At 30.4% G+C, this 14,791-nt stretch overlaps 1 protein-coding gene across 2 annotated transcripts; it reads left to right on the top strand.

Annotated features, from left to right (window-relative positions):
* The first annotated feature begins 2,516 nt into the window (after nucleotides 1-2,516).
* On the top strand, nucleotides 2,517-12,655 carry LOC107909187 (very-long-chain aldehyde decarbonylase CER3). 2 transcript variants are annotated; one of them, XM_041075246.1, is made up of 12 exons: nucleotides 2,519-2,610; nucleotides 2,715-2,932; nucleotides 3,015-3,250; nucleotides 4,260-4,479; nucleotides 7,827-7,954; nucleotides 8,168-8,424; nucleotides 8,593-8,700; nucleotides 9,062-9,268; nucleotides 9,361-9,471; nucleotides 9,789-9,962; nucleotides 10,883-11,050; nucleotides 12,227-12,655. In XM_041075246.1, exons 1-11 carry the CDS (start codon nucleotides 2,557-2,559, stop codon nucleotides 11,045-11,047), a joined length of 1,878 nt encoding a protein of 625 aa, XP_040931180.1. In that variant the 5' UTR covers nucleotides 2,519-2,556; the 3' UTR covers nucleotides 11,048-11,050; nucleotides 12,227-12,655. The 2 variants fall into 2 exon arrangements, with proteins under 2 accessions (XP_016692126.2, XP_040931180.1); XM_016836637.2 differs by lacking the exon at nucleotides 12,227-12,655 and having other exon boundaries at nucleotides 2,517-2,610; nucleotides 10,883-11,187.
* Nucleotides 12,656-14,791: the final 2,136 nt, after the last annotated feature.

The following is a 14,791-nucleotide window of genomic DNA, read 5'->3' as shown; positions in this document are numbered from 1 at the left end:
ACTAACTGTATGTCATCCAACATTAAATTGAAAATCTCTTTTCAATTGGACATTAAAATAATGTTGTGAGATGATTGAATCTACCTTCTAAACTAAAAAATTAACAAATATCAAAGTGGAGAGTATAAATGCAATTTCAAAATCTCATGGTTCATGCATTGAATTAATTACGGACGTTGGCTAAATCTAGTGACTCATAATAAAAATAAAGCAAGAATCAAAGTTTGGTAGCTCAGGCCTTCCTGTTCATTACCTAATGTCTACCTATATATATTATAATAAATAATCATAATAAAACCTAAATCCTACAGACTCTTTGGCACCTCCGAGGAGTGAAATTAGGGGTTGGCAGGGCTGGAATTTTTGTAATGGAAATTTTTTATTTAAACATTTATAAATGGTAAAATTTTAAATTAAAAATAATATTGTATGAAAATTTTTAAAAATTATAAAGATATAGATTATTAAAGTAATAAAATTACTATTTTACTATCATAAAAAAATATAAAATTTAATTTCGATCCTCCCAACAAAATTGTTTGACTTTACCCTTAACACCTCTTTTGCTAAAAAAACTCAAAATATACGCAAGGATAAAATAAATAAAGCTAAAGAAAAAACATTTTATTTGTTATTAAAGATGAATCTAATCTAATCTTAATTAATTTCTTAAAAATACATCTTCCCAAATAAAAATAATAAAAATTAGAATTCTAAATTTCTTGGATGCTAACTGGGGTTTTCGTGTCAAATTTTCCTTGTAGTTCACAATTCCATTTATTTTTCAACACGTTGTATAACATCGTACCCACATATAAAATGACTAATTAAATGTCAAAATTAGTAGAACACATGAATAAAGTTAATTAAAATAAACAATAAAAATATGTCAATTAAGCTCGTTACTTTACTTACCAGTAAAGAAACCTCCAAAATCAGTCCATTATCATAAATATATTAAGAAATAATAAAATCATAAAATTTAAGATAAACTATACTTAAGCTCATCAAACTATTACTAAGTTTACGTTTCGGTCATAAGGTCACTGAACTAATTTAAAGTTTTTATTTAAGTCAATGAATTATGAAAAAAAGTCTTTAAGTCGTTGAGTTATTAATTTTTCTTTTAAAAAAAATTGTCCAACGAGCTCCAAGTGACGATTCGATAACCATTACAGTGTATCAGCAACCACCGATGAGTAGAACAACATAACTTAAATTCAAGTCAATCTGATTATTAGTGCCAGAGATCGAAGAATAAAACTATTTGGATTGATGAACAAATTCGTGGTATTCAAAATTATTTCATAAAAAAATGAACTTTAGAAAAGAAAGGAATGAGAACTTTCGATTGGTGTAGATAGTGTGAATAAAGAAGGTCATACAACAATGATTTTAAAAACACAATAACTTAAATGAAAATTTTCGAAAAATTTAATTATATTTATAATTTTTTTTAAATTTAGTGACTCAAACGGTTAATAATTTATTGACTTCGTATGTAGTATACCTAAAATTTACATTAACTATGCAAACTTATGGTGACCATAAGTGTTGAGCTCCCATCTAATATCCCCTTCTTCCCCAACCATACTAGCCATTAATGAAATTTGACACAAACCATACAGCTGTCCCTTGTTGAAACCAATGAAAATAAAAAATTCAATGATGCCATCTTACCCAACTGTTTGGTACAATACCAATACCATATAAATTTTAAATTTTTTAAAATAAAAATCAATCTATAATTGTATATTTATTCAATATCATCCTCTAAACATAATTTACATGAATCAAGTCAATACGTCACCTTAAACCGTCTTTCTTTTAGGGATAAATTAATATTTAGCTCACAAACTTAGTATTTTTCCCAATTTAGTCCTTTAACTATTTTTTTTGCCCACAATAGTTCCATAATTTGTCAACTTTTCTCAATTTTGGTTCATATTTATAATTTTTATAAAAAAATATTAGGAAATAACGTGACACAATCTCAAGGTGTTATGTCATCATAGGGATCAAAATTGAAATTTTTTTTACCAAGTTTCAAGACTACGCGTTAGTCTTGAAACTTGTCAACTTGTCCTAGTTTTGGCCCATATTGTACCACGTCATTACTAAAGAAATTATAGTTTTTATTGAAAAAAATTAAGTGACAGTATGGTACAATATTAGAGTGTCATGTCATCATTGGGATCAAAATTGGAAAAAAAATACCAAGTTTCGGACTACATATCCGTCTTGAAATTGGTCAACTTTTCTTAGTTTTGGTCCATGTTGTACCACGTCATTACTCAAAAAATTATAATTTTTATAAAAAAAAAATTAAGTGATGGCTTAGAGTGTCACATCATTACAGGGGCAAAATTTGAGAAAAATTGTCAAGTTCCAGGACTAATGCCAACAAAAAAGGTTGTCAATTCAGGGGCTAAATGTTGAATTATCCCATTCTTTTATCTGTCACCACCATTTTCGTTTCTCCTTGCAGCTATAAAAACCCTCAGAAGATTTCAAAATAAAACATAGTGAGCTAAACGAAGCAAAAACAAGTTAAAAATGGCTAAAAAACCTCTTTCAGCTTGGCCATGGGAAAACTTGGGGAGTTTCAAGGTACGGAAAAGGAAAACTAAAATGTGTTTAATTTTTTTGTCATACAATTTGTTCAATACTGATATCAATTTTTTTTTCTTGGAAACTCTTTGATAATGGCGAAGTATGTGATTTATGGTCCATTAGCTGCAAATGTTATGTATTCATGGATCTATGAAGATTCCTATAAGCATCCATGGTGTGTTCATATACTCATTATATGTGCTTTGAGAGGTTTCATGCACCAACTATGGAATTCTTACAACAACATGCTTTTCCTTGGAAATTGTCGGATTAAGCAACAAGGAGTTGAATTCAAGCAGATTGACAATGAATGGGACTGGTAAAAAAAAAAAACCATGAAATTTCTGTCTTGTAATAATTCAAAGGATTTTGATAATTATTATTATTATTATTGTTTGAAGGGACAATTTTATACTTCTTCAAGGTCTGTTAGCTACCATGGCTTGCCTAATGTTTCCGTCCATGGATGATGAGTTTCCAATATGGAACACAAAAGGGTTTATTACATTGATGTTATTGCATATAATGGTGTCAGAGCCATTGTATTATTGGATGCATAGGTTCTTCCATGGAAGATACCTTTTCACCCATTATCATTCACTTCACCATTCATCTTCGGTGCCCCATCCCTTTACAGGTCGGTAGAAAAACCCGATTTCCTCTTTGTTTTGATTTCCATTTAAGTTTTTTTAATATGAGATAATTGTAATTTTAGTTTCTCCTAAAAATAAATATTCAATTTAAATCTTTTTAATCCTTTGATTAATTAAAAAAATTAGGTTAAATATGCAACAAATCCTTATACTATTTGTAAATTAGAAATTTAATCCCTTTACTTTTCAAATTTTAAAATTTAAGTTCAACTGTTAACACTATTAAATTAATGTTCATTACAACTTCATTTTTTTTAGTTACATTACTACCAAATAGACCTAAGCATGGGTCAGGCCACTCACCCAGGCCCAAACTCCGCTCAAAAAAATGGGAGAGTTTGGGAAAAATATGGACTCGAAAAATGGGATTGGATAAAAAAATAAAACATGTTTTCTAAACAGGCTGGGCCTGGCCCGAATCAACGTAAACTTTCTTTTTTGGTACTGTTTTGCGACCATTTCACTATTATATTGTTGCGATTTCGTTGTTATTATTTGGATATTGTATAACTCTTGTTTTATTATTATTATTGTTACTATTTTAGAGGTATTTGCTTGCTAAGTTGTAACTTCTTAGTATCATTTACTTTTTTACTGTATTTTTAATTTGTTGGGAAATATTTATTTTAATGTTTTTAGTTTATTTGATGTATTATATTTTTAAAAAAAATTATTTTTATATAAAAATAATCTAAAAAATAATCTGGGTCGGGCTTAGGTAGAATTTTAAGCCCATTTTTAGGTTGGGCTTAGAAAAAAGACTTAAAATTTTGCATAGGCCCTAGAGCCGACCTAATCCATGATTAAGTCTACTACCAAATAAATATTTTTTATTTTAAAATATCACCCCAACAAATTAAAAAAAAAAGAAATGAAATGTCGAGGGATCAAGAGACCTATGATATATTTTTACTAAAAAAAAAAAGAAGAGAAAACGATCTCCCTCGTAAACTACTTCATGCATTCATTCACTTTCAATTTTTGTTTTTGCAGCTGGACATGCAACATTTTTAGAGCACCTTATATTATCTATGGTGATTGGAATTCCAATAATGGGGTCAATTCTAATGGGAAGTGGATCAACAAGCATGATTTATGGGTATGTTTTGGGGTTTGATTTTATGAGATGTATGGGGCATTCCAATGTTGAAGTTATTCATGGTGCAATCTTCAACAAGTTACCTTTCCTTAGATATCTCATCTATACCCCCACGTAAGTAAATTTTACCCTTTTTTCAGTTTAGGGTTTATTACTAAAATACATTTAGAGCCAATTTCAATTTGAATTAATTTAATATAAAAGTATAATAAACTGAATTTGAACTTAAATTAAACTAAATCTAGATGGTAAACTATCATAGAGGTTATTGTATTAAAAATCAGATTGTACTAAAAAATTAACGAATTAGTCCTTATATGTTAGATTAAAGAGTAAATTGGTCCTTGTGTTAAAGAATCCATCTATTTCTACTATTAAAAATTGGTCTCTGTATTTTGGAATGAGGTACATGTGGTCTAGTTAATCCATCAGCTATATTAGTTTTTAGCAAAAATGATCAATTTGCTCATGTTTTTTAGTAAAAGGGATAACATGCAATCTGACTCTTAGTAAAGGAACCTTTATGGTACTTTTATCAATTTAGACAAGATCCAGACGTGATGAGACGTGAGTGATTTTTATTCTTCTATACCTAATTTTATTTTAGGAAATGATAATTGTGTAGGATTATATTTAATACATTATTTTTATTTAATTAAAAAAATTAAAGCATTAATTGTACTTTTTCTTTTACACAACAATTGCAAATAATGAACAATAATTTTCTTTAATTAAATACAAATAATGCAATAAAAAATAATTAAATTATCTTTTACTAGTTTATTTATGCACTTATTTAGAAAATCCTTAAACAAAATGTAACTAAAATACATTTAAATATATATTGAATGGTTCCAAATTAAAAATGACTAATTTATAGAAAAAAAAGGACTAAATTGACTAAAAATACATAACAAAAACCTTTTGTAGAAGTTGAATTTTAATAAATATTTTTAAAAATAAAAACATTTATTTCATTTTAATTAAGTGAAAATTGCCATATGGATTTGTTTATGTGTTAATATATGAGATATAAATCTATTAAATAGTGTTTAATTTGTGTCTATAAACAACCCATTGTTTTCAATTTTGGTTAAATTATGTTATTAATCCTTGCACTATATATAAGTTGTTAATTTGGTTATTTTTAATTCTTATACTTTTTACATTTTAAAGTTTTAGTCCTATCTAAACAGTAGCTGCTAAATTCATTAAGTTATGATTTTCTCAAAAGTTGATACAATAAAAATATTATCACATATGCAATGCTATGTTATTTTCTTATTTTCACATATTACTCATTAAGAAGTTAGTGAATGGATTTAGTGATTGTCGTTTGCGTCAAGACTAAAATTTTAAAATTCAAAAAGTATAAAGATTAAGAATGGTCTAATTACAGAAAGTGTATTAAATCTACAACTTTATACATGTTGAGCAAACACTGAAATTTCAACAATAAAAAAAGTATAAAAATTAAAACTGATCAAATTAAAAATACATAGACTAAGTTTACAATTTATACAAAGTACAAGGACTAATATAAAATTTTGACTTTTTAATTTTTAGACTTGGAATTAGGTAGGAATTAATTTAGATCCCTTTTCTTTTTAAATTTTTAGACTTGGAAATTAGGTGTGAATTAATATGGGAAGGAAAGTTCATTTATAGCTTTAAAATGGGAAGTCAGTTTTGTTATAGCTAAATATTTATTAGTTATTGCTACTTATTTATACTGATTTTAATTGCATTTAGTCAAAATCCTTAACCCTTAAATTTAGGTTCTTTTAAAAGAAAAGAAGGTATGTATAGTTATTAAATGATTCAACTTGAAATTGATGTCAATGTATGAAAGATTTTGCTTTTGTACAAAAGATTTGTTAGGGGGCAGCCACAGGTTTATTTTTCTATGGGTCGGGTGGGGTCGGATTTTGGTTGGGTCATGTTGTAATTAAATATTAGTCTATTTGATAGGTTTACGCTTGATTTAAAAAACGAGCTTAAATTTTTGTCTAAGTCCAACCTAAATTATAAACGCTAAACCTAGACTGGCTCGTATTAAATTTTATTTTATTATTTTTTTAAAATTTTAATACATAAAAAATACTAAAAATATTAAAATAAATATTTCCTAACAAATTAAAATAAATTAAAAAAATATTTATACTTAAATAACACTAAAATAGATGCAACTTAACAAGAAAATACTTCTAAAATAGTAATAAAATTAACAATAAAACAAGAGTTATACAATATCCAAACAATAACAACAAAATAGTAGTAACATAAAAACAGTGAGAAAAAAACGACAAAATAACAATTTTTTTTTTGCAAATTAGGGCTGGGCCTAGGTAAAAATCTTACTCGAGGCTTGACTTGTTTAGAGGTGTCCATGGGTCGGGCCCAACTAAAATTTTAGTCTTGTTTGCTAGGCCCAGTCTGAAAAATGGGCCTAATATTTTTCCCAAGCCTGGCCCGAATAAAAATGTTAAAACCCGGGTCAAGCCTTGCCTGCCCGTATTAATTTTTTATATTATTTTTTAAAAAAATTATAATACATAAAAAATACTAAAAATACTAAAATAAATGTTTCCCAACAAATTGAAAAAATATATATATTTATATGTATACTTAAATAACACTAAGATAAGTACAATTTAACAAGTAAATGCGTCTAAAATAGTAACAAAATTAACAATAAAACAATAACAACAAAATAGTATCAACATAATAGTGAAATGGTAGCAAAATAAATAAATAAAAAAGAAAAGGAAAAGCAGCAGATTTTTTTTTTGCATATTTGGGCTGGGCCAAAAAAGCCTTACCCGAGACCAGATCTGTTTTCTAAATGGGTCTTTTTTTTTGTCCACACCCTCCTACTTTTCTGACGGGCTTAGCCCGACCCATAGACATATCTAGTCACAAATACTTATTCAATAATTCATGGATCATAAAACGAATACGTAGGATACTTTAGCAAGCAAAAAAAATCAAATGAATTTCATACATGTATCGTACTAAAATTAAAAAGTTATATTCAAATTTGAGATTCAGTCTTCATACTTTAATTTCCGTTAAAATGCTAATTTTGATTTCTTTTTAAAAGAATTCCTTTAAAAAAATCGTATCAACATAATACGTTGGAAGGAGTTTTTTTTTTTAATTCACATCAATATTTTAATTGGATAGTCTACAATGTTAACTATTTAGAGAAATCAATGACATTGTGTCAAACTTTAGGAACAAAATCATAAATTTGAGTATAATAGAATGATCAAAACTATCATTTGATCAAAATAAAATATATCCAATTAGTCAGGACAGAGCTAAAAATTTATTTTAGAGGGGTTAAAAATTGAATTATAAAATTTTAAGGGGTTAAATTATAAGTCTATTATTGTATTAACTTATTTTAAAAAGAAAAAAGAAGTTTATTAATGTTTGATGTTTATGCAAATTGTCAGGTACCATAGCTTGCACCACTCAGATATGGGGACTAATTTTTGCCTCTTCATGCCCCTGTTTGATGCAATGTGGAATACACTTAACACCAACTCATGGCAGCTTCACAATAAAATTACTTCGAATTCAGGTAAATTTGGTTGATTTCTGGCTTTAAGTTTTAAAAAAGTTTAAGTAAAAATATTAAGTTTCAGAAATAAATTTAAGTAAGATATTAGATCTATCTAAAATACGGACCGAATTTAATATGTTATTCGGGTTTGTCAATGTTTTAAATATTATTGGTTTTTCGTATTTATATTCAACATCCGAATACGAATATGATATATGATTTTTAATGCAGGCGAAAATGGGAGGGTTCCGGATTTTGTGTTCCTAGCCCACATATTGGATGTAATGTCGGCGATGCACATTGCGTTCGTAAACCGATCCTTCGCATCAATATCCTTCTCCACAAGGATATTTCTACTACCATTTTGGCCTGCAACTTTGATGATATTGCTAATGATGTGGGCATGGTCCAAGACCTTCCTCCTCACTTTCTACAACCTTCGAGGCCGTTTGTACCAGACATGGGTCGTTCCCAGATTTGGTTTTCAGGTATATGTGTAATTTTAAATTATGATTATTGATTTTACTGACGTTTTGTAATGATTCGAAGTTATCGTAGATATGAATTTGATAACGTGATTGGTATAAAATTATTAAGAGATGATGTAAATGTAACCAGAAAAATTTATTGGTAAAGAGCATTACTTGTTTTGGCAGTATTTCTTACCATTTGCAGCTGATGGCATCAACAAGAAAATAGAGGAGGCCATTCTAAAGGCTGATAGGATGGGGGTCAAGGTCATTAGCCTTGCAGCATTAAATAAGGTTAGTATTTTTCATTATATATACATATATATATATATATCAGTTAGGATTAAAATTGAACTATAAATTTTTGGAGGTAAAATGTAATTTTATTATCATTTTAATTTATAATTTTATAATTTTTTAAGAGACTCAAAAACAAAATTTCCTGATTCATTTTTTCCTTTTACTTCTATAAAATTTTTAAATTGAGTATGATTCAGGCAACATATTAATGAATTTTGTTATTATCCAAACTCAGTTCAAAATATGGTTTATTCTTATGTTCAAATTTATTTTCAAGTTTATTTTTTTGTTTAAAAATTCTCAAATTTTAAATAAATCCTTAAATTTGACGGATAACCCGATCCTTAATCTACAGAATGAAGCTCTAAATGGAGGAGGAACATTGTTTGTTAACAAGCACCCACAACTTAAAGTTAGAGTTTGCCATGGCAACACATTGAGTGCTGCAGTTATTGTAAAAGAAATTCCCAAAGATGTCAAAGAAGTGTTCTTAACAGGCTCCACTTCAAAGCTCGGTCGAGCGATCGCACTCTACCTTTGTCGAAGGCATGTTCGTGTTCTCGTAAGTCTTTTTCAATTTTCTTGATCATTTCTTCTGACACATTTAATACACGTATCGTATTTATATTGAAAATTTATATACATATATTATAGATGTTAACTTCATCGACCGAGAGATTTCAAAAAATACAAAAAGAAGCTCCAACGGATACCCAAAACTACCTTGTCCATGTTACCAAATACCAAGCAGCTCAAAATTGTAAGGTAAGATAAGTTGTCTTAAATTATTGAATTGTTTTGATCAATGGCGGCACTAAGGGGGTAGCAGGGGCAGAGCCCCCTAAATTGAGAAAATATCACTTTGGCCATAGATGTTAGTAAATGGTAAATTTATATTTTGCCTCTCAAAAATAATAAAATTTTAATTTAATTTTTTAAAATTATAAAGATAAAAATTAATACAATGATAAAATTGTGTTTTAACACTAATAAAATTAGATAACTAAAATTTGACCTCAAAAAATAATTTTTGATTTCACCCCTAATTTTGATATTTCAATAATTATATGATCATGTTGTAGACATGGATTGCGGGCAAGTGGATAACACCATGGGAGCAACGTTGGGCTCCAAGTGGAACACATTTTCATCAATTTGTGGTGCCTCCCATTTTAGCCTCCAGGAGGGACTGCACTTACGGTGATCTTGCAGCCATGAGGTTGCCTGAGGATGTTGAAGGACTTGGGAGTTGTGAGGTTAGCAATCTTCTCATTAAGCATATCCTAATTTTTAGTAAAAATTATAGGGTCAATTATATCAAAAATCTTGAAACTATCGTCTAAGATTCTAAATGGGTTCAAAAAGTTTAAAATATTTTAATTGAGTCATCAAAGTATTAGTATTTTATAAATAAGGTCCTTCCATTAACATAGCTATCAAATTAGTGTTAGTTTAGATTTGATTTGAATCATTTTTTAAACACCTGAATCAAATTGTAAATACAAGTGTACTTATCATATAGATAATTTGAATTTAATATGTTCAATAATCAAATGTCATTAAAATTTAGGAGGACTATTGATTTATTTTAACACGTCAGGTCCAAGTAATACATGCAATAGGGATAGGCGAATCTAGGGGGCAGCAAGGGCTTAACCCCCTAATGAAAAATTGCCTTTTAGTCCCCTCATAAATGATGAAATTAGATGTTTATATACGATAAATTGCATTTTAATCCCTTAAAAATGAAAAGATTTATGTTTAATCCTTATAAAAATGATGAAACCATAAGTTTAATCATAAATGATAAAATTGTACTTTGACCTCTTAAAAATTTATAATTTAATTTCCCTCTATGAAAAATTCGATGACTTCGTCCTTAACAATACAGTAGGTACACACATATTTACAATTTAACTCACACCTTTAAAATGCACTCTATGTCGGAATCAATTCCATTTTCATGTTATTTTATTTCGACCAAAGGTTAAGGGGAAGTGTAAGTAGGTACTTAAGCACTGCTAGTCTTTTGCCACTAAATTAATGATTGATTGACAGTTTAATTAACCTTTAATGTTCAAACTAATGGTAAAACGATACGATACTGAATATTTTGTGCGACCTTTTTCCATTCATATGATTTTTATTTACTAAGTTTTGGTGGATGTTGGGGCAGTACAAGTTGGAGAGGGGAGTGGTGCATGCATGCCATGCAGGAGGAGCAGTTCATCAACTAGAAGGCTGGACTCACCACGAAATTGGGCCAATTGATGTTGATAGAATCGATCTCGTATGGGAAGCTGCACTCAAGCATGGTTTCCGGCCTGTGTTTCAACCTTAAACCGTAATATATAATCGATATTAATGTATTTTGATAAACATATTTGGACAAAAACAATAATTAAGTATTATGTGTGATTTTTATTTGTAAATTCCTTTAAAAATAGGGTTAGTATATACGGAAATATTTAAATTTGATAATTTAGATTTATTTGGCATTAAATTTTTTTAATTGATGCCAAAACTTGAAAATTGTAAGTCAATTTAGTACCTTACTTGACTAACACTATTAAAATGCATTGACACAACATTGACGTGACACGGACGACCAATAGCATGGTAGCACATAGTAGTCTCACATTTTAACAAGTGGCAGAAATAATTTGTTTATCAATTTTAAATATTTTTCCTTTTTGCCATGTGTCAAAATATGAGGTTACCATGTATCACAGTGCTATTGGTGATCAGTGCTACATCAATGTATTCTAACGGTATTAGTTAGGTACCTAAAAAAGGCATCAAGTTGACTTATGGTTTCCAAGTTTAGCTGCTAATTAGGTTTAAAACATGGTTTAGGTACTAAAGGTAAAAGTGTTTTTGAGAAGATCTAATAGGGGATAAAAAGGTAATTCATTGAAAAATACTTCTCCAAAAGTCAAAAGCTAAAAATTTCCCCCGGATCCCTCCCTTGTAGCGACATGGGGGCTAAAAAAGAAAGAGAGAGATTGGGTTTCTCTCGCTTTTGTCATAGTGGGCCCCCAGTGAGAGGCCCGCACGACGGGCTATTATTAGCTTAGTGGTAGAGCACGCCCCTGATAATTGCGTCATTGTGCCTGGGTTGTAAGGGCCCTCAGCCACATGGACTTTTTAGTTTGGGTTAAAATCAAGGTTTTATTTGAAAAGTGCTCATTTACCAAATTTTTTGGTTTGAAATCAAGGTTTGGGTTGAAAAATGCATTTCCATCTCAATGGTAAAAAAACCTAAATAGGTACAAATTGCCAAATTTAGGTATCTCTATATATATTAATCCAAAAAAATATGCTAATTTATTTTATTACCTTCAAAAAATTATTTATTATATATAAATAATATCAATTCCAAGCTAATATTAACATAATGTATTTTTTATGAGAGATTAGTGATAATACTCTAAAATGACGTGTTTTTATATATTAATCATGTGTTTATTTTGAGCTTGAGCCTACTAATTTGAGCTATTTATGTCTTTTTATCTTTTAGGGACTAAATTGGAGGCGAAAAGTAAATTCAAGGGAAAAAGCGTCAATTTGGAGATTAAATGGGCCAATATGCAACGTGGGGCAAATATGGTGCCAAAAGTGCGAACATGGAAGGCACAATGACTTAAAAGCAAATAGAAGAGATTTTATTTTGGAAGACTCTATTTTATTTTATTCTATTAGGATAATTAATATTAAGATAATTATTAGGATTATTCAAATTTAGTATTTTATTTTAATTATCTTTGTTTATCTTTAATTAAATGTATTTATCTTTTTAGAATTTAAGTTCAATTAGACTATCTCCCTAGCACTATAAATAGGGGGTGAAGTGACTCTATTTGGGGGCATCTTTTTCTGTAAACACTCTCCCTCAAAAGTCTTTTGTTCTTTCATATTTCTTTTCAATAAAATTTCTTTTTCCATATTTTTATTTATTTGCTTTCCCTCCATTATCATGAGCTACTAAAAAACCCTTCTAGCCAAAAGTTGTCAATATTTCCCCAAAAAGGTTCTTGAGGCCTAGAATCCATACTTAGCCTTCTCGCCAAGTATTCATCGTTTCTCCGCATTACGGGCTGACGCTTCCGTCCATGGCCCTTAAGAAGTAAGCTTTTCAGCACATGCAAAGGCAGCCGCTTTGTATGTTTTGGAAGGACTGCATAGTCGGTTCGTTAACTTACTGCATCAGAGGTTGGCGAGCCAAAGAGACAAAATAGCGTGGGATTCGCCATTGAGAAGCGTTGATCTAGCATAGATTACTGGCTAGAGTCAAGTTCCCTAAAAATCGTAAATCTAATCTTTGGAGCTGGTGGTCATAGGCTTCCTCTTCCACTATAACTGGCTTACTTGAGTCGAGAAGGATCATCCAAAAGCCAAGGATTGAGCCCAAGGCGGAATGAGACAGCCGGAGGCTGGAACTTTCCCATAAGAATTTCTTTTCTCTTAAAACTCTCTTTATTATTTTTATTATTTTCGTAATCATAATTTCAATAAACTTTAAATTCTATTTTTATTTTATTTTCGCTTCCAAAATCAATTCTTAAATTCTGTTTTTTATTTTTTTTTCCAGGAACGCAGGTTTTCTTGGGCACGATTCTACCCAGGATTTCAAGAGACAAGCATTCTTATAATCTGGTCCCTAAGGATTCGGCCCTACTTCCCCTTTACTATTTCTTTTTCATTATTTTACAGGGAATAGGATATTTTTGGTGCTCTCAACGACCGCATTAATCCAAAAAAAACGAGATAGATCAGCCCAAGTTGTAATGGATCCAAGAGGTAAATAAAATAACCATTCCCTGGCTGAATCTGCTAGGGAAAAAGGGAAAGCGCGCAATTTAATTTGATCCTCAGTTACGCCCTGAGGTTTCATACTCAAACAAACCATATGGAATTCTTTTAAATGCTTGTGGGGGTTTTCATTTTGTAACCCACGGAAAGTTGGCAGTAGCTGAATCAAGCCTGACTTTAATTCAAAATCAGTATCCATAGTAGGATACGCGATGCATAGTGGCGGTTGTTCTGTCGGCGCTTCGGCCAGTTGCCGAATTGTCTGAGCCATAAGTTAAGGTGTTAAATTAGGGTTTTCGTCAACCCTAGTGTTCAACACTTCTTCAGGGGAATCGACTTCTTCTTCTTTACTTTCTAACGTTTGAGTAGGGTTTTCGTTCACCCTAGACTCTACTTCGTCGTCGATTCTACCTTCTGTTGTGCAGGCTCCAGATTTGGAATTGAAACCATTTCCCGCGCATCTCAAGTATGCATTTTTTGGAAAAGGTAATACCTTACCCATTATAATTTCAAATAAACTCTCTAAACCCGAGGAGGAAAGTTTGATCCAGGTACTAAAGAGTCATAAGGATGCGATTGGCTGGACCATTGCTGACTTGAAGGGGATAAGCCCCTTGACATGCACCCACAAGATTTACTTGGAGGAGAACACGAAACCAAGGAGAGAGGCACAAAGACGCTTAAACCCGAATATGATGGAGGTGGTGAAAAAAGAAATAATTAAGCTGCTGGATGCTGACATCATTTCCCCATTTCTGACAGCAGATGGGTAAGTTCGGTACAAGTCGTGCCCAAAAAAAGGGGCGTGACAGTAAAGAAAAATGTTGAGGGCGACTTAGTACCGGTCTGAGTGCAGAACGGGTGGCGTGTCTGCATCGATTACAGGAAGTTGAACGCTTATACTAGAAAAGATCATTTCCTTCTTCCTTTTATAGATCAAATGCTTGAACGTTTAGCTGGTAAAACTCACTTTTGTTGTCTTGATGGATATTTAGGTTTCTTCCAGATCCCTGTTGCGCCAGAAGACCAAGAAAAGACCACTTTTACATGCCCGTTCGGCACGTTTGCATACAGGAGGATGCCATTTGGACTTTGCAATGCACCAGCTACCTTCCAGAGATGCATGATGAGTATATTTTCTAAATATGTAGAAAAAATTATTGAAGTTTTTATGGATGATTTTACCGTGTATGGAAACTGTTTTACTGAATGCCTTGAAAACCTTACGATAATTTTGAACAGGTGCATAGAATTTAATCTTGTCTTGAACTAT

Source organism: Gossypium hirsutum, chromosome A08 (genome assembly GCF_007990345.1).
Source record: "Gossypium hirsutum isolate 1008001.06 chromosome A08, Gossypium_hirsutum_v2.1, whole genome shotgun sequence".
Classification (NCBI taxonomy): domain Eukaryota; kingdom Viridiplantae; phylum Streptophyta; class Magnoliopsida; order Malvales; family Malvaceae; genus Gossypium; species Gossypium hirsutum.
The sequence above is the reverse complement of the archived record's forward strand: the minus strand, read 5'-3'. Positions and strand labels throughout refer to the sequence as shown.

Excerpts from the sequence above, each read along its gene's own strand:
- LOC107909187 (XM_041075246.1), top strand. The coding sequence starts at position 2,557 with ATGGCTAAAAAACCTCTTTCAGCTTGGCCATGGGAAAACTTGGGGAGT. Across the intron at positions 8,425-8,592 it reads TTCCCAGATTTGGTTTTCAG|TATTTCTTACCATTTGCAGC; the intron begins GTATATGTGTAA and ends TTGTTTTGGCAG. Across the intron at positions 9,269-9,360 it reads GAAGGCATGTTCGTGTTCTC|ATGTTAACTTCATCGACCGA; the intron begins GTAAGTCTTTTT and ends CATATATTATAG.